This window comes from Nesoenas mayeri, assembly GCF_963082525.1.
Source record: "Nesoenas mayeri genome assembly, chromosome: 7".
In the NCBI taxonomy this organism is placed as follows: Eukaryota; Metazoa; Chordata; class Aves; order Columbiformes; family Columbidae; genus Nesoenas; species Nesoenas mayeri.
In genome coordinates, this window is record NC_137551.1 from 31,357,112 (window position 1) to 31,378,925 (window position 21,814).

General features: G+C 46.6%; 1 protein-coding gene across 1 annotated transcript; it reads left to right on the plus strand.

The window, feature by feature from the left end:
• Nucleotides 1-783: 783 nt before the first annotated feature.
• On the plus strand, nucleotides 784-20,698 carry VWA2 (von Willebrand factor A domain containing 2; the record flags this gene model as incomplete). The annotated part of the gene is made up of 13 exons (XM_080348057.1): nucleotides 784-838; nucleotides 1,479-1,553; nucleotides 3,525-3,658; nucleotides 6,712-6,821; nucleotides 11,518-11,712; nucleotides 12,076-12,206; nucleotides 12,898-13,030; nucleotides 14,798-14,853; nucleotides 15,247-15,354; nucleotides 16,340-16,921; nucleotides 17,254-17,805; nucleotides 19,747-19,869; nucleotides 20,571-20,698. The coding sequence occupies exons 1-13, from the start codon at nucleotides 790-792 to the stop codon at nucleotides 20,696-20,698; spliced, it is 2,376 nt and encodes a 791-aa protein (XP_080204183.1). The 5' UTR covers nucleotides 784-789.
• Nucleotides 20,699-21,814: the final 1,116 nt, after the last annotated feature.

The window sequence follows — 21,814 nt, forward strand, 5'->3', positions numbered from 1 at the left end:
CTGTGTCTGGATCTCCACCAGCTCCCCAGGAGCAGCAGGGGCCCGGTGAGACTCGGCTTTGAGAGGGAGGTGCAGTGAGAGCGAAGAGGTGCAGGTAGCGACCAAAGTTGATTCTGGGTGGCTATGGAGGGGCAGGGAGGAGGGGCGGTTGAGCAGTCCCTCCCTCCCCTGCAAAACTTGTTTTCTCTGCTTTTGATTGAAAAGGAGATGAGTACACAGGGAGACTTTATTTTCTCTCATCTGTGGGAAACTGCAGCGGGTCTGTGGAATCCTTGACAGAAAATATGAGAGTAGAAATCAACCTTGAGATATTAAGATTTACCCTTGAGAAGGATGGGAGTAAAGGAGTATCCGGAGAGAGGAGAGATGTACCCATGAGAGAGAAGGGGATAGAAAAATAACATGGATGATAGAAGAATTAACCAATGAGATGTTACTGCTGTAACTTGTAACCAATAGTGAAAAGACACATGAACTGGTAGAATTGTATAAAAATGCACTTGTAGCAATAAATGGCATCTACTACTTTCATCTTGAAAGAATTTGGTCCATGTCGTTTGTCCGTCTCAACCGTGACACTCATCCCCTCATTTCCATTTTTTTTCCTTTTATCTGTTTCCCACCCTTCTCCCCAGGGTGGGAGTTGCTTTTGCCTCCCACACCGAACGTTTCTGAACTCATCACACACAACACTCGGTATGGAGATGATCAGCTGCAGGTAGAGAAACTCACTTTAGAAATTAAATTAATATTCCTCTCCTTTTCTTTTTTCCTTTCAGATTTGTCACCATGAACCTGTTGTCATTTGAGTCCATCTGCATTTTCCTGCTTCCCCAAGGTATGTGGAACGTTGTCATTTTGCATCGGTGGTTTCTGTCTTGGATGCTTCCCTGTCTCTGTCTGGAGTTCTTCATTCTGAGGAATGAGAGCCAAATTAGTGCCTCTTTGGGAGTTTTATGGATAAACCCCTGAAACGTAGATTCACACAGAAGGGGAGAAAATAATACCTGGAGGAACAGCTTTTCTGGTAATTCAGACACATGTGACTGATTTTTACATGAAGTGTCTAATTGATATGGGAAAAGCTGATGTTACGATGACATAAAGTTCATCGATTTCTCCAGTGCAATTATTTGGTGTCTCCAGTACTTATGACTGTAATCTTTGAAGCCTAAGCCTGGCCTAGCTCTCATTCTTGCTCTGTGTCCCTGCACACAGTGAGCAGAGGGACCGTCCTCCCATGTGCTGGAGTCGCGTCCTTGGCCTTGCTCCTGCTCTGTGTCCTGGGTAGAAGGAATTTCCTCCCGTAGATCCTGTCTAACACTGTGCTGTGTCACTAAGTTATCTTCTGCAAGTGTGAAAGCTATACAGCAAAACAGTGATTTTGCTGCTATAGGTGCTATAGTTTCAAGCCTGCGTGCCGTTTTTTTTAAGGCAATTTCTAGTGTCTATGGTTGATTATCTGTTTGATCCCACAGTTTTGCTGGTGTTGGGTATTCAAGAAATTCATACTGACCAGGAGATGATCGGCAAGATCTCAGCTGCTGGCCAGCGTAAGTTTGTTTTTTAAAGCAAGCCTTTTCTATTTTTTGAATTCCTTTTTTTTCTTGCTGTGGTGTTTGTGTGTCAGTGCTGGATTTTTTGGTGTGTTTTTTAAAAATTATTATTTACTTATGTTATTTTTTGGACCCCATTCAGTCCGTAAAGTCTCCAGCAACGCTCTGACAAGCACAGCGTTGTGGCAGCTTCTGCACTAGCCCAGGTTTCCCCTTGGTGGTATCAGCTCTTCTGGGATGCTGACCTACTCTGTTTTGCCCAAAATTGGCTGTTTGCCAACTGGCTGGTGTTCCTGACGGTTCCTTCAGAGGCTGTTTCAAGCAATCCTGATTCAAGAAGCTGTGTTTAATTACAGACTTGATTCACGACCAGACCTCTCATGTGGCTAATTTAATCAGGCTGTGAAGCCAGCACCAGCCACGATGCTGTGAGCAGGGCTGACTGGGCTCTGGCTGGCCAGCAGACCATGGTCACCAACAGCTCTCATGATGTACATGCAATCAGTTACTTATAGACTGTATTATATTCTCCTGCCAGCCTTTATTTACTTTTGTTTGTCTGTCAAGTGATATATTAGTGTTTTTCCTATGCCAGGCATACCCTGCAGCCCCATCCCATTGCACCATGTTACAGCTCAGACTTTGCACCCTGGTGTGCTGTATTTGGGCGTTTCTCACCGATGCGCATCACCGAGAGCCCTTTGGTGAGCTGCAGACACCCTGCTCACAGGTCTCTGCCGTGGCCGTGCACAGCACAGCTGCAACACGGAGATTCCCCACTCCTTGTACCACTGAACTCCAGAACGACCCGAAGACCATTTCTCCATCCCTACCCATGGTGGGATGGGAGCATGGCATTTTTCTCTGTGAATGCTTGGGCAGGCAGCTGGGTTGTTGCATCTCCACGTTCAGATGAGCTGTGAGGACAAGGCTGATGAGCTGGGATGGTGCTGGCAGGGCTGTGCTCCAGCTCATCCCCACCGCGGTGCTCCAGGCCAGGGCTGGCTGCCCTGTTTGAGAACCAGTGACCCAGAAGGGAATGCTTTACAACTTTCAATCCCTCATAATCTGGTGGTAGAAAACCCTAATTATAAATTCAGGTTTTTGCTAGCAGGAATGATTTGGGAAAAAAGTAGTGATAATAAAAACATGGTGATAATAATGGGGATAGAGAAAAGGCATGGGCCAGAAGGGCTCTGAAAAGGTTGGTGTGCTTGCTCCCTGCATTGAGCTTGTGGATTTGGTTTCCCTTCAGGCTGGTTCTGGTAAATGCTGCAGACGTGACTTTAAAATGTCTCTGTAAGTGCTTTGAAAATGTCTCTCCAGAGCCTGCAGACTGCCTATTTTTTTTTGCCAGTGAAATTACGGGCTTTCACTGCAGCATAAGCGCCTCAGGAACTTGGAAGCAGTCGTGTTCATGCAGGCGGGGTGATACAAGGACACATCTCTGAAGATGAGATAAAAGGCAGATTTTTGTGAAGAGCGTTTCTGTCGGTGCCTTGGAGCTGTTCAGAGAGTCTGTGTTTAGAAAATAAGAGTGTGTCTTGAAAAATGTGCTGCAGATGAGACACATCTGGCTCCGTGGGACTCTGTTTGCTTTGCAAACGCCTCAGGATTCGTGTCCATGCCCTGGGGTGGGAGAGGCCACAGATCCTGTCGACACGGCCGCTCGTTCCACCGTTAATGGTGTCGCTGCATCACCTCGCTGGAGTTGTTCTTGTGGTTTCACTGAGCTGCTGAAGCCAGGCTGGGGACCCCAAATCTCAGGTCAAAGTTTTTCAGCCTGTGCGGGCTGGGCTGACACTTGTGCAGAGCAGGGGTGCAGGAGGGCTTTGGGTTGGGAACACCCGACTGCCCCAATCTGTCCTTAGCAAGTCTGTTTGTCTGGGCTTTCTGCTGTTGACTGTCTGCTCCCAGAAAATGACACTAATAAAGTGCAGTTTCGCAGTGTGTATGTTTTTCTCCTAGTGATGCAGTGCTCGGCTCCCTTAGATGTCCTTTTCCTCTTGGACGGCTCCTACAGCATCGGCAAAGGAAGCTTTGAAAGGTCTAAGCACTTTGCGGGCAAGCTCTGTGATGCCTTGGACATCCATCCAGACAGGGTGAGTGTCAAGAATGTCTCATTTTAGTTTCAAGCAGGTTGACAATGTGTGAAAAGGCCAGTGATAACATGCTGAGTGGAATTGCAAAATTCAACCTAGCAGCCAGCATGGGGCTAGGGTATTTATTCAGAAAGATGCAGTGGAGCTTTGTGAAGCAGTGTGGTTAGAGAACATTAATTGATTTTTCACGTATTTTAAGAAGTTCCATTTGGTCTTGAGAAAAGACATAATAGAATATATATAGAATTGGATAGAATATAAATAGAATAAAATATTCAATAGTCTTTCAAGTTGAAGTTTATGATTTTTTTTTTACCAAGTTTTATTTAAGTTTGGATGCTTATAGTTTAAAATGGTCGGATCTTTTTGTTGTTTTTCCCTGGAAAGTTGCAGAATTAGTCTCTGACAAGTTGATTACCTTTCTGTACAGATGTAAATGATACATTCTGCTTGCTCTGCTTCTCCTCAAAGGTCTCTATTCTAAAATAAGCCAAAAGGGCAGAAGGAAAGGAGTTCATTGCAAGGCACCAGCCACATACCAAGGCAGTTGGGGATCTGTATGCTGCTGTAGGTCTCCAAAATGTCATTGCACTCCCTACCTGCTAGTGGTGCAGAGCACTTCAGTGCTGGTGCTCAGCAGGGAAGAGCAGAGGACTGGCCAGCTGGGGCTGCTGGATGTGGCAGACGTGAGGTCTCTGCATAGCAGGAACAGGAACCTGAGGCAGGACAGAGGGTGGGTCTGGGGGTGCTGTGGCTTTGAGGACCCCTGGTCCATGTGTGGTTCTTCAGAGAGGTCTGGCAGCCTGGGAACAGAGGCAGGACTTGTGTTTTCTCCTGGTTCCCACATCAGGGATGCTTAGACATGTACCCAGAATCCTCGTCCAGACCAACTGCTACCACTGCTCCAGGTCCTAAAATCGAAAGCTGCTGTTCTGCCCCTATTGGAGGGTCCTTTGGAAGCTGAAATCACCATTCCCCTCCATCATTTTCTCCCCTAAGAAATATTTCACCCTTCAGATCTCAGGTTGCAGCCGCACAGCGCGGACAGCTTTCCACAGCTTGGGCAGTGATCGTGAGGAGATAAACAGTGCGTGCGAGGCTTTGAGAGGTGCTGGGTGGCTCAGGTTAAATGGATGTTCCCTTTTGTGGATCATACCTTTGACACAGTCTCCCACAGCATCCTAGTTGCTAAGTTGAGGAGGTGTGGTCTAGACAATAGAGTAGTGAGGTGGGTTGCAAACTGGCTGAAGGAGAGAAGCCAGAGAGTGGTAGTCAATGGTGCAGAGTCTAGTTGGAGGCCAGTATCTAGTGGAGTGCCTCAGGGGTCAGTACTGGGGTCAATATTATTCAATATATTCATTAATGATTTAGACGAGGGAATAGAGTGCACTATCAGCAAGTTTGCTGATGACACTAAGCTGGGAGGAGTGGCTGACACGCCAGAAGGCTGTGCTGCCATCCAGCGAGACCTAGACAGGCTGGAGAGTTGGGCGGGGAATAACCTAATGAAATTTAACAAGGAAAAGTGTAGAGTCCTGCATGTGGGCAGGAACAACCCCAGGTTCCAGTATAGGTTGGGAAATTACATATTAGAGAGCAGTGTAGGGGAAAGGGACCTGGGGATCCTGGTGGACAACAGGATGACCATGAGCCAGCACTGTGCCCTTGTGGCCAGGAAGGCCAATGGCATCCTGGGGTGTATTAGAAGGGGGGTGGTTAGTAGATCGAGAGAGGTCCTCCTTCCCCTCTACTCCGCCCTGGTGAGACCACATCTGGAATATTGTGTCCAGTTGTGGCCCCTCAGTTCAAGAAGGACAGGGAACTGCTGGAGAGGGTCCAGCGTAGGGCAACCAAGATGATTAAGGGAGTGGAGCATCTCCCGTGTGAGGAAAGGCTGAGGGAGCTGGGTCTCTTTAGTTTGGAGAAGAGGAGACTGAGGGGTGACCTTATTAATGTTTATAAATATATAAAGGATGAGTGCCACGAGGATGGAGCCAGGCTCTTCTCGGTGGCAAACAATGGTAGGACAAGGGGTAATGGGATCAAGCTGGAACACAAGAGGTTCCACTTAAATTTGAGAAAAAACTTCTTCTCAGTAAGGGTGACAGACACTGGAACAGGCTGCCCAGGGGGGTTGTGGAGTCTCCTTCTCTGGAGACATTCAAACCCGCCTGGACATGTTCCTGTGCGACCTCACCCAGGCGTTCCTGCTCCAGCAGGGGGATTGGACTAGATGATCTTTTGAGGTCCCTTCCAATCCCAAACATACTGTGATACTGTGATGCTAAATAGACACTAGTTAGAGACTTTCATCTAGGAACCAACCGCAACATAGGCTTAGGCAAAAGAATTTGAACCTTTAATATTTACAGATTTGCTGGGTTGTGTGGGTTTTGTTTTGTTTTGTTTTGTTTTTCTAGGTACCATCCTTCCTCTGCTCTTTCTCTTAATCCGCACGTAGACCAGACTGAAAATTGGTAGCCTTTTCACCTTTGAAGTTGTCAAGTTCCATAAAACGTCTTGTAAGGCTTCTGTGAAATATTCTGGATGTATTGCCCAAAACAGACATTTTAGTTTGTTTGCATTTTTCAGGCATTTTCAACTATAGAAAATGGTTTCAGAGGAGGTAGTGGAAAAATAATTGCTTTGTGTTGCCTACTGTGCTCAGTGCCAGAGGGAGCTGCTTTTGGTAATGGGAAGGTTGCCTGCACAGTGTATAAAAGGCTTGGTATAAAAGGTGTTATTTATAAACTTACTGTCCTTGAGGCTACTAGCTGCTCTGAATGGATTAATAGAGATCTTGAGCTGCCCACGATTGCAGCAGCGGCTCCTGTTTGCACATGAACTTTTTTTTGCTCTGCTTATAGTCTGTATAGGTAGTGCTGTGGTTTATGCTCTTTTTCTCTTTTTTTGAAGTTCATTTTGACTGCCAATGGCTCAACATGCAAAGGAGTGTTTGTCTTGGTCCAGTATAGTGCTCTCAAATCTGCAAACTGATCAAAACGGTAGAAGTCTCACAGGTGCCTTTCACAATCTTTAAACTTTTCTTTTAGGTCCGCGTGGGAATGATACAGTTTAGCTCAACTCCACACCTTGAATTCCCACTGGATTTGTATCTAACCAAACAAGAAGTGAAAGAGCGAATCAGGAGGATTGTGTTCAGGTCAGCTTATTTTACAGCTTTTCTCTTTTTCTGGGCTATGAATGATCCCTGGACTGTTTTTTGAGGTGCAGACTTCTCACCTCTGCTGTGCATACACCAGCCTGATGCCCCCAGGCAGGCGGTGGATGAACGCTGTCTGTGGTCCATAATGCTAAAACATGCAACCTCAGTGAAAGCTGATGAGGGAGAAAGTTTTCAGTGTCCTGCTATAACGTGGTAAATAAGGGAGAGTTTTCCATGACCATCCTGGCCAGTTTTTCTGACCATTTGTGCCGTAGATGGGTTACGTCCTTCCAGGGAAAAGCAAGTGTGGTGTTCCCACGTGGCTGAACAGAGCAGGACAGTGTGCATCTTCATTTTTTGGTGGTTACAATTTCCTTTGTCCTGTGAGGTAGCAATGAATTTTGTTATCTGTACCTATCTGTCTGCTGAATTCAAGAGGATCAGGTTTTCAGACGGAAACCTTTGTTCTTCCTGAGTGTTAAGACTTGGATGTCTTCCTGTGACCTCAGGAAACGGAGACAGAAGCCCAAAGAAACACTCTCCTTAGAACCTCTCAACATCCAGACTTTTCATCTCCAAGAAACATATTTAGATCTGCAAAGAATCTGACAGCTACCCCAAAATAACACTTGTTTTGATGAGAGAAGAGGTATCTGTATGGCCTGCGGGTATCTGCTCATTTGTTAGCTGAGCCGCATTAGGGCTAAAGGTTAGCTTGGCGTTTCTCGTCTATGTCTGATGCTCTCAGCTTGATGTGCACATCACAAGCAGATGTGATCACTTGATTTTTTTCAAGCAAGATCAGGTGACTGGGTTTTGCTGTGTTGCTTTCCATAAGTTTATCAACTCAAGAAAACCTCTTGTGTAATGTTATACGAAAAACTTAGCAGAAAGCAAGAGACATTCCTGCTCTTTGACTGTTGGTTAAAAGTCTGTGAGAGCAGAGAAAGTGAAGCAGTGTTTGGTGTCTGGCACTGAAACTCCTTGATGACAGCACATGGATGCTGACAGATCAAACAGAAATAATGCCCTTGTGCTTGGCTGTTTCATCTTGTTTAAATGAAAAGCCGACATTTTCAAAATAAATAAAATAGGAACAGATTCCAGTTGGCTTCTGAAAAAAACAGGGTGTTCAACGTCTCGGTCGAGAGGCTCCTTGATGTGTTTCTGATAAGACTTTGGCCAGTGAGACGTTTCCCAGGTTCAGCCCTGTGCTCTGGTGTGGAGGTGTGAGTGTTCAAAAGGCAGCGGTATTGGACTGGAGTGAAGCTTTTGTGATTTATTCAGACACTGCTGGTCTCTCTTTGTGAATTCTGTTCAAATAACTTTTGAGTTCGTTGACCAATTTCAACCAATTTTCAGGGTAATCTGGGAAGCTAAATTTCTTATTAATTTCTTTCATGCAAGTCAATGGCTGGTTACAGGAGAAAAACCTTCTTAGTGCTGTTCCTGAGGAAAGGCAGCAGATAAAGTCCACAACTCCTTTGGCTTCAGAAAATCCTTATTGGAGTAATAATGCCTTAAACTCATATTTGCTGTGTCAAAAAACAGCAGACCTCCAAATACAAATTGATAAGAAACTGAATTTAATGAGCTTTGGTGTAGAGTTTATTAACTTTTTTTTGAATCCTTAGGATTCACACGGGCACAGCTTACTGAGTTCATCAAGATTTAGTCGTCAAACTGACTGCACAATGTGTTTTCCCTCATGCACATCACTTTTCACTGAAGCATCTGACAGCTACTGACAGCTGGTCAGGAAAAGGCAGATTTGGACATGCAGTGAACACATGGTCGTTGAGTGTGCTTTGGAATGGTGGAGTGCTGAGGAGGAACCACCTAAAGAATGAAGTTCTAAAGGAAAGGGCCTAGGAGGTACTGAAGTAACAAGTTTATGTGAAAATCAAAGGATAGACAGAAAAGAATGAACTTGGGCATGGTCAAATGCTTTTCTAGAGCAAGCAAATCCAGTGTTAAAACAAAGGAAAGATGTTCAGAAAGGAAAATGGCATGTATTTGTGTCAACAGAGCTGAAGTAGAACATGATGCCTCCAAGGAAACAGTAACGCTTGTGGTTGGATTCCCCTTGCTTACTCTGGATAGAAATAAAAGCAGCCCTAAAAGGCAATCATAGGAAGTGATTTACAAGACTGGTCCTTGCACAGAATTAGAAGACAGCTGGAAATGTCTCCTCTGATCTGGTGGCTTAATTATGAACAGGTCTGGAGCGTGTTCCTGGCCAAGCTGGGCTCTCTCTGGTGTCAAACATCCAGCCAGGGATGACACATTAGAGAACTCTCACATTGTGCAGGTGGAGGACTACCAAGAAAGAAAGAGACTCGTGTCCATGCAGGATTTACCCCTCTGAAATAAGCTGATGTTTCACCCTCCAACAACAAAAAGAGACGATGTGCTGTAGGCAGGGATCAAAGCTGGCTACAACAGCTGAAGAACTTGCAGTGCAGGTTGCCCTCAGTTTTTACAGTGGAAAAAGGCTTTTGCCCGCTGTGTTGTGTTGCAGCAAGGTCATAGCCTGGCGATGATTGAGTGGGGAACACGGGTGGTTGGTGTGAAGCTTCAGCTGGTTGTGTCTGGTGGGTGTCAGCAGGGGCTGGGTGCCTGGGTGGCCAAAGTCTGAGTGTGGGAGGCAGATGGGGAGTTGTGGCAGCCAGGGCCCAGCTGCACAGTCCACCAAACCTCACTCTGCAAGACAGAAGTGAGAGACCTCTTGCCTCCCCTCCAAGGTCTCTGTTAGGTTACCCATGGCTTTTAGTAAAATCTTCGGTGTTTGACTCATAATGTAATCATTCCTGCCTCAGCATGACAGAGATTATCATTTTATATATCATGTTTGATGACATTTCATGGTAAGTGGAACATGGAGCCCAGTCTTGTGTACACATCAATAACAGTCATTTGAAGTCTTGAAAGCAGAGGACAGTCCCTGCCCCACAGAGCTCACTAGCAGGAATCACAGAAATAACAACTAGAGTAAATGTGCAGCCCAGAAAAAACAACCACATCTTGTCCTTCCCCTCCTAGACCTTTGTGTATGGATAGCACTCCTCTTTTTATTCCCTTCTGCTGTATTTTCAGCACCCTCTGCAATGAGGGGCTCCTTCCCAGTTCACATCCAGTATGCCATCACCAAAGGGAGGGTGGCACTGTGTGGACACTGGCAACAACCCTTCCTGCCTGCACCGAGCAGCTCTTGTCTTGGGTGCACTCGTCTGCCAGAGGGACCTGACCTCTCATGTCCCTCCCCGGGACTCTGTGCTGATGTGCAGGACACCTCTCAACCACCCAGCTCCAGTGTCTACGGGCTCAGCAGGGCAGGCAAGTTTTCAGGTTAAAGAGGTGTCCATTATTCAGCAAATCTCATTTTTTAATAATCTTGTAAGAAATGAGTCTCAGGATTTCTAAAGCATCTTTGAGTGAAGCTGTTCCCTGGCAAGCTGTAGCTAATTCTCCTTGCTGCTTTTCCTTGGGAGTTATTGCACAGCTCCAAGGCTTGGTCTGCCACCCCCAACACTTGACAGCAGCCCGTATTACCTGCTGATTTATGTCACTAATGGAATATGCCCCCTTTGGCATCCAAGTCCTCATGTCAGTTTAATACCTTGCTACTGGGAGGATTGCTGAGTATTGAACTGATTGCTTTCTACCTCAGAAACATTTCATTCTCCAGGGCAGAATTCAAGGGCTGCCAAAATATTAAGGTAGCTGGCTCCTGTCTCCAAAATGAGAAGTGAGGGGCACAGCTTGTGTGAACGTCAGTGGCTGGTGCACCTACCCTGTCATACCAGCAATGCTAGTGAGCAGTATGAGGATATTGCTTTTAATTGAGTTTAGCATGAATTTAGACAACTGGAGCATCAGGTGGCTTTTCTGAATGTTTACTTTCCTAGCATAAAACGTACTGGTGAAGCCCTGAAAAAAAAAGCGGGCCTTGTTTTCGGTCCTTCCGAGTTTCCAGGTGTACACTAAGAAGCTTTCAGCATTTGTATTTCCAGGAGCTTTGCTACAAGATGGACAAATGGCTTTTTGTAGAGAATCAAATTAACCTGCAGATCAGCCAGGAAGGAAGAGGCACGGACTCTCTGTGCACTGCTGGACTGTAGACTATCAGTTACAAGGTGGGACATGGAGCTCCATGCCTTGGCTCCTGGTCCGAGAACAGCAGAAGGTCCCATGGAAGAAAAGGGATGATATGTGCCAAGAAGGTATAGGACATCGATGTGTCAAGTGGAAGAAAGAAAACCACTTTGAGATGCTGGTCTTTGTCCATTTTGCCCACTTGAACTGTGCAAGAGGTTGTTGTTAAGCAGCTTTTCCACACAACTCTTAAAGAAGTGAGCACAGTTTTCAGATGGAAAACCAGAAGCAGTTGAGACATTTGTCAAAGCTGGAAATAGGTATCTGAGAGCTGTGATTCCTGCTTCAATTGTAGGAACGCTCTAGTGGAGAATGCTCTGGGTTGGAGATAAGGAAGGGTGGATGGGGTCTATGGGTAGGAAGAGGTTATGAATTACAGGATTAGACAACTCTGTGGATGTGTTCTGTGGCAACAGGCAGAAATGTGCTAAACTCCCCACTACCAGAGGGTGGAAATTTGAAAATAAGATGGTAAATTCAATAACAGGAGAAGAGCTTTGATTTCTGCTTTTCTGATTTTTATCTCCTTTCTTTCTAGAGGTGGGAGCACAGAGATAGGTCGGGCTCTGAAGTATATTCTACGCAAAGGGTTCCCTGGTGGCAGAAACTCAAGTATCCCTGAAGTCATGATCATCATTTCGGATGGGAAGTCCCAGGACAGCACTGCAATGCCTGCAATGCAGGTGAAGGAGAGACACATCATGGTTTTTGCAGTGGGAATCAAGTTTCCAAGGTAGGAAACTTTCCACACAGCTGGAAATGGAGGCCCAGCTAGACAAATGGCAAGTCCTAGCGAGTCAGGCATGGTCTGCTGCTAGATACAAATTTTGGAAAAAGAAAAGCAGAATTTGGAGAGTAGCATAATTTTGGAGTAAACACTAATTTGGTGGTTGGTGTACAGGAGAACCAGAGCGGGTGAAGGAAGCTCTTCCACTAAGTGGAGCTATGCCGCTGCCTGAGAATAAACACACCAAGGTCTTGAAAACTGTTTGAGGGGTGTCATGGTTTTGCATTGGCTGTTTACTGCACAGGGTTTGTTTGGATACCCAGTTCTTTGGGGATGACTAAGCGGTTGAACCCCTCTGTTGCTTGGCAGGTGGGAAGAGCTGCACATGCTGGCCAGTGAGCCCACCGAGCAGCACGTGCTCTTTGCTGGAGATGCCAACGATGCTGCCAATGGCCTGTACAGCACCCTGACCGGCTCTGTCTGCAGCGCCAGCGCTCCAGGTAACCCCTGTGCTGGCTCCATCTCCATCCCTGTGCTTTGAGTGTGTCACTCAGCAAGAAAAGATGAGGCGGTGTCAGAAAGCCTACCAGGGAATTAGCAGGTGTTGCACTTCAAGGTCACCTGCTTCTCATGCTCAAAGTGGAGGGCAAACTTGCCAGCTACATCTTTGAACACTTGCAAGCTGCAGGATCCTATAATATTTCTGTGTCTCAGTTCGCCTCTGAGAATGGCAGTATTGGTCCTTGCTTGTGTCACGGGAGACAGAGGGATCAAGACAGTTGTATTAAATCTTCTGATGGACTTGGCTGTGTGATAAGGGGAGGCCACCAGGGGTTTGCAAGAGGTAGAAAAGATAGAACTAGACTGGTCCAGAGGTAGAAGAAAATCAAATATGTGAATGATTAGGCACCAGAGGGGCTGAAAAGTCATTGCTGAACCCTGAATTGTGAGTTTTATAGCAAAGCAAAGGAGACTGGAGAGTGAGCACCTCAGAAAGCAGGGTAGGCTGGTGAGCTTGCTGGCAGAAAATTTGTCTTCTGGAGCCTCATGGAGGGCTCTTGGAAGCACTGCCTTATATGCTGTTTGCGGGTAGATGAGGAAAACTAATCCTTTCAGAGTGATGTTCCATTCCCACACAGACTTTGTGTCTTCAGGCACTTGATCCTAGTTTGGATTTGTTGTTGGCTACAGGCTGCAAAGTTGAGTCCCACCCTTGCGAACGCAGGACCCTGGAGACTGTGAAAGAGCTGGCTGGAATTTACATGTGTTGGAAAGGCTCAAAGCAGCCAAATGCAGTGCGTGCGTCGCTGTGCCCTTTCTACAGGTGAGCTGCGCACCCTCGTCTTTAAAAGTGAGCAGGGCAGAGGGATACAAGAGATACAGCGATGAGGCTTTTATCTCACAATGACTCTTTACTGTGATGAAGATCCCTAAGACGACTAGTGCAAACATGGTTTCTATGCCCAGGAACAAGCTCTCCCTGCTCTGACCACTACGTGACCTGGGAAGTAAAGGGTAAAAGGAGGCACTGAGACAGAGAAGCAGAAAATGATTTGCCCAAGAGCACTAAAAAGATTATGAATGGAACTGACATTAACTCTGCATTAACTTTATCCCAGCCAAAACCAGTGTGGTTTCCTACCTGTTGAGCCAAGATGCTTTGAAGTTTACATTTCTGTACCTGCTGTTTTGCAGAGGGTTTCTAGACTTGGCTCCCCGTGTTGGTGCTGGTTCTGTTTTTGCCCACGTTTCCAGAGAAGCCCCTTTTCCTTTCCTTGGCTGGGGGCTTGGGAAGGGCTTTCCTATGGAGAGGCTCCAGTCACTGGCAGAAAATACCCCCAAGTCGTAGCATGACAGTGTCAAAACCAGGCGGCACACAAAGAGCTGCGTTGTCAGGTCGATGGCAGTGAGCCGCAGGAGGGAAATGTCCTCTTGCCCGGGGAGAGGAGACTGGAAATGAAAACCCATAAAGCATGTCAGGTCCTTCAAATAATATTGTCCCTGCAGTCGATACAGTGGGAGGAATGCTTTAAAAATGATCCGTGAAGGGAAAGGCAGCTTCATGCTCTCTTTACTGATAAAAAGAGCTGAGTGAAAGTGCTGTTGTACAGAAATTGGTAGTGGGGGCTGTTTTTCCTTTGAAGAGGTGCTTCATGTGTTTGTTTGAGTATCGGGCAGTCACACCAATGTTTGAAAGCCACACCAGATCTGGGCTGTGCATTGATGTCCTGCTGCATAGATGTGCTGGGAGGTGATTGTATGGACAATTTCAGAGGTGTCCTAATGGCTGGGAGCCTTTCCAGATATACGTTGTACCTCGAGCCAACATGAGAAAGCAGTGAGGCTCTTGGTTTGCTTACAGCATCCCAAAAGAGAGGTTTTGGCCGCAGTCTCAGTGAGTTTGAGCAGCCCTAATGCAGAGCACTGGAAGATTAGTGGCATGGTGAAGCCACAGGTATTGGATAAAGAAAAACCTGATTAACGGGGATGCAAGTTTAAAGCAGAAATCCTCTCACTGTCAGGAACCAAGGTGAGCTGCCTTCTTATGTGTGGCAAATATACACTCTTGCTCTATGGTGTTGTTTTGGTTTTTTCATGCCACCTTAGGGCAAGGAAATGATGGAGACAGTTGAAGAATCTCAGTGGAAGGCTCAGCTGAGAACTAGGGATTTCTTCCCCATCTAAACCTTGCTTGTCCACGAGCTGTTACAATGGAATAAGTTAGATGCCAGAATTAATATTGAATAAGAAACTCTCATCACTATAAAATTCTATTTTCATTGCAGCTTAGAGCAAAAAGTTTAACATCTCCTCTGTAGCAATTAAAATAAATAATAATTTAAGCTTCAAAAATACATTCATAATCTTTAAATGTAAAAGGTAGAATTCAAAAATCAAAGAGTAGATTTGATTCAATTATATTTTTTCTTTTGCAACCCCACTCAGAATGGACACTTTCTTTTGAAATACTTGTTTTGAAAACTTGCATTTTCAAAGGAAAATTGGTTCCATTTAAAACACAGTGAGGTCGAATTTGAAGACACCCTGTTAATCTTTAAATTCATGGTAAGTTTTATTCCTTCTGTTTCAGATGGAAGAGAGTCTTGATAAAACACCCATCCAGATGCTTCCGAACTGTATGCTCAGGTAGGACTTAGCCTTTTTCAGAATTTTATTTACAAAGCAGGGAAGGTAATAACTAAGGAATAAAAACATGGGTTTCTGCTCTCACTTGTAAAAATTATGTTCTGAGTGAGATATTGTGATCCTTAGCAAGAAGTTGTGTCATGTCCCATTCTTTTTGTCTCATGGGTATTTATGGCCAGAGACGAGGTTCTTAGGGACATGGTCTAGTGCTAGATTTAGGTTATGGTTGGACTCGATCTTGAGGGTCTCTTCCAGCCAAAACGATTCTGTGATTCTAAGAGGGGTGGAGGTTTGGCTCCTTTTCCACTCAAGGCGATGCTCATACTGGCACAAGATGGGAAGGGGCAGGCTCCCCGCTGACTCCCCATCTTTCCCTTCCCTGCTCTTGTTTAGACCCCTGTGACTCCCAGCCGTGCCAGAACGGGGGCACGTGTGTCCCAGACGGACTGGACAAGTACCACTGCCTCTGCCCGCTGGGCTACGGAGGAGACGTCCACTGCGGTAGGTGTGGAGCTGCTCTCTCCCTCCTTCCTTCTGGGCCATGTCCTGCCTTTGCGGTGCCCCTTGTGCAGCCACTGAGATGACTGGGGTTGGGCTGCAGATTTTGGGTTTTTGTCCAGGAGACAGGCTGACTGTTCTCAGATGGGGACAGACTGGGCCTGTTATAATTGGACAAGGGGTAATGATTTTAAACCAAAAGAGGGGAGATTCAGGCTAGACATGAGGAAGAAATTTTTTACAGTGAGAGTGGTAAAATACTGGCCCAGGTTGCCCAGAGAGGTGGTGGATGCCCTGTCTCTGGAGACATTGAAGGCCAGGCTGGACGGGGCTCTGAGCAATTTGATCTGGTTGAATATGTCCCTGCTCATTGCAGGGGGCTTGGACTAGATGACCTTCGAAGGTCCCTTCCAAGCCAAACTGTTCTGTGATTATCTCATGCTGGTTATGACTGGGAGAGACACACAGGTATGTCTGTTGGTCCCTTCCCTGCACACAGGAGGGACTCCTGATTTTGGCAGTTCAATGTAAGAAACCCAAGAAGGTCCTGATCTTCAGAAAATGCTTTGTACTTACTTTCCCCAGAATCAAGACTTCCCCTTTAAAGTGTCTCAAGGTGTTACAGATGAGGATCTAGTGCTGAAGACTTTCTCCTTTCTCCAGTATATGAGATATTAAAACTCAGAGTGTTTTGCACAGAGTGCCAAGACTGGACATTTCATTTTTAGTTTGAAATTTGCCATCATGAATCTCCCCAGACTCCCATAGGTGTTTCCTGTCTCTAAAGGCTTATGTGGCATCCAACCAAAATGAAGCGCAGTCCTGGCACAGTTGTTCTCCAGCTCATGCCACATCTGGCAAACTATTTGAGTTACTGGACACAATGTCCCTTCTCCACAGCACAGGGCTTCCAGCAGACCCCAGCAGAGGTGCCCAGCATGCTTGTCTTGTTGCCATGCATATGATAAATTGCTGTCTCCCTTTTCAGCACCGAAGCTGAGCCTTGAGTGCAGTGTGGATCTCCTTTTCCTGGTGGACAGCTCGGCAGGGGTCACGCTGGAAGGGTTCCTGCGCTACAAGGCGTTCCTCAAGAGGTTCCTCCAAGCAGTCATGGGCCAGGACTCACCAATGAATGTGGGAGTGGCCCAGTACAATAACACTGTCACGATACCCATTGAAGTTGGCCAATACAAGGATGCATTCAGTCTCATGAAGAGCATTGATGCTTTGAATTTCAGCGGAGGAAGAACTCTGACAGGCAGAGCCCTGCAGTACGTTGCACAGCATGGTTTTAGGAGTGCCCCGGTCTTTGCAGACGTGCAGGATGAGCTCCCACGTGTTGTTGTCTTGCTCACTGACTCCAAGTCCCAGGATCCAGTGGCAGAAGCTGCTAAGTATGCGGGGGACCAAGGTCTCTTCTTGATCGCTGTAGGCAGCAGCTTCATGAGAGCAGAGCTAACTGAGGTGACTGGCAATCCAAAGCGGACAATTGCTTATTTGGACCCCCAGGACCTGTTCAACAGGATCCCAGAGCTGCAGAGAAGAATCTGCAGTGTGGACAATCCTGAAGGTGAGACTGTGATACGGGCATTGAGGGATGAGTTTGTCAGTCCATGAGGAGGTCTGCTGAACTCCAGTGAGGAGGTGGGAAGGACGGAAAGATGAACGTCCTTATTTTGTTTGCGTCAGTCGTAGATTCAGGGGCTAACCTTCCATCGCTGCTGTTTATGATGGATCTCCATCTATTGGTGTGAAAGGGTCATAGATCACTCTCCACAGTCATTGATCAAGAGTAATTAATTCTGCCTACCATTTTCCGCCCTGCTTTTTTTTTTTTTGGTCAGAAAGGAGTCCATATGTACTATATTATAGAAAATAATGTGTTTGCACTCCTTTATCCAGGCTGCCAGGCGCAGTCTCTTGATTTGGCGTTTGCAGTGGATGCCTCGGCTGGAGTTGGCCTGGAGAATTTTGTGCGGCTGAGAGGCTTTGTCAGGAGCAGCTGTTCGCACTTCAGCATCAACCGGGATGTCACCCAAATTGCCCTTGTGATCTGTGGTAGCGAAGCTCACACTGTGTTCGCTTTGGACACCCACACAAGCAATTCAGCTGTCCTCCAAGCCATCAACCGAGCACAATTCCTTGGGGACTCAGCCTCTGCTGGCAGGGCCTTGCTGCATATTTATGGTGACGTGATGACAGTGCAGAAAGGAGCGAGACCTGGTGTCAACAAGGTGGTGGTGGTGCTCACAAATGGAGGCAGCATGGAGGATGCAGCTGCCCCAGCACAGCAGCTGAGGGACAACGGCATCTTGGTGTTTGTGGTTGTCATTGGGGATGCACCGAGGAACACGCTGCTGAGGGTTGCTGGGTCTCCCAGCTACCTGATCCACATGTCCTCCTATGAAGACCTGCAGTATTACCAAGACCTTATAATCGAAAGAATCTGTGAAGGTGAGAGAACATCCCATACTCACTTGTTATGCTGGTGCCACCAGCTGTTGTTATCATAGGTTTTTTGATGCTTTACCAAGGGAGCTTGATATTACCTTTTACATTTTACAGATGGGGAAGCTATGGCATAGATCTGGTGACTGTCAAATTAATCCTATAGGAATAGGAATCAGTTTTCCAAAGATTCTGTCCAGTAGGTGAGACAAGGCTTAGTGTGACTGGCTCTTTCCAGCCCTGACAGGTCTAGGTTCTGCCTCACCTGAAAGAAAAAGAAGTTTACTCTGTTTCTGGTGTTTAAACCTGTAGAATTTGCTGTGCATCACAGTGCTGCTGGGGGAGCTGAAGGGGATATATTTCTACAGGCAACAGTGTTGGTCCCTGAGTGAGGTCTGTGCTGTGTCCCTCAGCAGCTTTGTGCCCAGGCATCTACAAAGTGGTGAGTCTGAAACCTCTGTTTCAGCCTCGTCACCCTTGTTCCTCCTTTGTGTCCCACTACTGCAGTTTTCATATAAGCTCTTAAGATTTTGTTTGTGTTGCACAGGATTTCATCCTAAATTCAGAATCTGCCCAATTTGAAACCTGCAGACTGTTAAATTGGGGTCTTCAGACAGCACGTGATTGATTTTGTGTGTGGAATCAAGCTCTTGTCTCCAGAGCATTCAAGAGAGAAGAATTTTCAAATATTTGTGTAAAAGATCACGTTTGTGCTAAACAAAAGGTGCACTTCATTGGAAAACTTGAGTTCTGCACGCCAGTCTCTGGTTGGGAAAAAGCTGCCTCAGAATTCAAGTTTGAAACATTTGCATGCTGAGTGTGAGTGCTGTGCATGATGGAAATGAGCTTTTCCGAAGGGACAGCAGCCCTGGTTTGCAGGTGGTGGTGGTGGGGAAGCTGCTTCTGGTTCCTTGCTGCACCAGCTACTCTCTCGCTGTTTTAAAATGCTGTGCCTTGTTTCTCATCCAAAATACTCTGAGTTTAACATCTAGGAATTGAGTCTTGTTATGTTTTAACCTGCCTGTAAGATCAAATGAAGAAGCACAACACATGATTAACAGCACAAAGGTCCTTTTCATCTCTGGGCATGCCCGTGGCTCCTTCGGGGTCAGGAAGAACTTACAGCGCCGTCTCTTCAGGGTGAGAAGCCGGTCTCCTGGCAGGCCCTGCAGACGGATTCTACCTGGAGCTTTCCAATGTGCTCCTATTGCAGTGGTATTTTCAGCTGTGTTATTATAAAAACAATCTGCTGTACCATGAAATTAACTACAACGCCAGAGATGAAGGGGAAGAGCCAGCAAGGTTCAGTGAGTCAGGGTAATAACATACCATTTCCTGAGACTGAATAGCTGCTTTCATTTCATGTGCAGGTAATCGCTGTTCATACTAGATAGGCTGGGACCAAGAGCGATGTAAAGATATAAACCCTTCATTCAGTCTTCTACTCCGAGGCTCCATAAACCTCTCCTGGCACATCTTCCTGCCATTCCCTCGGGTTCTGTCACTGGTCCCTAAAGATAAGAGTTCAGTGCCTGCCCCTTCTTCTCCCCTTGTGAGGAAGCTGTAAGCACCATGAGGTCTCCTTTTAGCCTCCTCCAGGCTGAGAATGGTCTGTTTTGCTTTTCTTTGCCATTCAGCCTAGCATGATGTCAATCTTTTAAGCTTCATTAGGAAATTAGCCTCCAGATCAGAACATTTAGCAAAGCCGTTCTTCTTCCTCCAGGTTAAACACAGAAGGGCTTGTCCTCTGTGTCAAGACAGGGTTGTATGCTTGCACCCTCTGCTGTGTTAACGTGGTTTTCCCATCCCATCAGCCCTAGACGGCATTTTCTGATGTCTGGGATATGGTTGCTGTTATTTTTGCAGCATTCCCGATGGACATAGGTCCTGGCTGTCAACACTCTGTAGATGTCCCTGAGCCTTCCGTTCTGCTTGTGTTTGTTGCAGAAGCAAAAAGCCCCGTGAACCTGTGCAAACCCAACCCGTGCATGAACCAGGGCGTGTGCATCCTGGGGTCTGGGAGCTACCGCTGCGAGTGCCACGGCTGGGAAGGACCCCACTGTGAGAGCAGTAAGGATCAGCAGGTGTTATCCGTTCTGCCCAGCACCCCTGGACGAGTCCCACATCTCCACTTCGCCCTTGAGCAGAAATGTGGCTGTGACTCTGACAGCTGTTTGGTGGCCGGGTGTTTGTGCTGATGTGGCCTCTCTCGCATGGAAAGTGGAGAGGTTTGGGCTGCCGAGGGGAACAAGGGCATCTCTGAAGAAGCTGTGTCCTGTTTTACACATTCACTAAGTGAGCTCACCGTGAGGGCACCCCCGGAAATTCTAATATTTTGGGTAGTTGTCTTCTACTGTGTTTGTTCCCCATTTTTCAAGAGCCCTACTAGAAGAAACAAGCCCTCTTTGATTCTGAGGTTGAAAGCTCTGGCTCCCTTTCAATGGGAGGGAGCTGTCTCTGTTGAAGTGCAACCCCTTATTGCTTCCATTGCTTTCTGTGGTGCAAAAGCTTCCCCTTTGCCTCTTCATCAGGGGAGCAATGGCCAGGAGGTGATGAGCCTCTGGCTCCCTGGACATGGTCCTGTGCCCATAGTGGGAAGTTCTCAATTAAGTAGTTTTTTCCCCGCAGTGCTGTGCTTTGGGCCTGGGAGTTCTCTCCAACCTCTGTCCACTAAGGCCAAGAGGATGCTTCTTGTATTTTAATGGACTGAGCATGAGCTTATGCCTTGGTCCTAAAGCCCTTATCCCATGCCTGTTTCTCTTCTGCAACAGGAGTGCTCCGCGGTGATTCTCCAAGATCCCCAGTCCTTCCTGTTCACTCCCACGTGCAGCGGAGTTCCAGTGGTTTGCAGCGCTTCTCCAGAGCCTCCCAGCACACCAGGAGACGTGTGGATCAGTGACACTGATGTGCTGAGTGCTCCAGTTCCCCATCTGGGAACACTCGCTGCCACTCGCGGGCACGATCCAGCAAGTCACCAAAGCCACCACTGCCCTTGGCAGGGATTGAGCTGCTCCAGCACAGGGGCTGCGCTGAGGCTGTTCCCTGTTCCTGTATTGCACAAACTGGGCTTCCCAAGTGCTCTCGTTCTTTTTTAATCAAAGTAAATATTTGTGTTCAAGTATTTATTATTGGCATTTTGTATTTCCTCATCCAGATTATTATTCTGGATTTTTTTAAAAAATGACTTCTTTGAGTTAATCTAAAAATATGTACAAATCTGAGCAATTCTGGAGCTCCTGCTGAAGGGGGATAACATAGATCATGCACTGGGATCCAGGTGCTGGAGTGAATGGTTGTTAAAAGGGAAATACAAGGAAGAGGAAGGAGAACTCATAATGAGTCTCTGTTCTGTTTTGTAAGTTGTCCATGCTGCTTTCTTCTCTTAATTTATTTGGAGTGATTGAATATGCTTTTTAGCTTCCTGGGCATTTTGTAGTCACATATTTTTGATAAGGAGAGGTTTGAAAAGGATTGGTTTTGCAAGAGATTTCAATGGTTTACACAAGTCTGAAGCAGAGCTGTGGCAGTCGGTGTCTGTTGTTGTTCTTGGTAGGTGCATTGGCTATTTTTTCTCTAGATTTGGCCCAGGTCAAATCCAGTTACCTGTGCTGCAAACACACCAGGTAAGGGCAATCCCCCAGCCATTTCCAAATAAAGGTCTGGTGTGTTGTAGGTCCTGGATGGAGCCATGGTTTATACCATCCTGCTGGTCTTTGGACCTTGGTCTATCTGCTTTCAGGCTTAACTCCATTCTTGCCCTCCCAGCCTCGCTGTTATCTGCCAGCCACAGTGACCTGGAGGGGACAGGACCGGGACAATGTTCTGAGCAGCTTCGTACAAGTGCAGACAACATGCAGGTCAGAGGAGGAAAAGGCTTGGACTTCTCCCCCCAGATCTCATAGATACTTTCCTTTCCCCTTTTCCCACCTGTATTTTCACCCCTTTTCTTTCCCCCCCTTTCTTTTGCCCCCATTTTTTTCCCTTTTCCCCCATTTTTTCCATTTTCCTTTTCTTT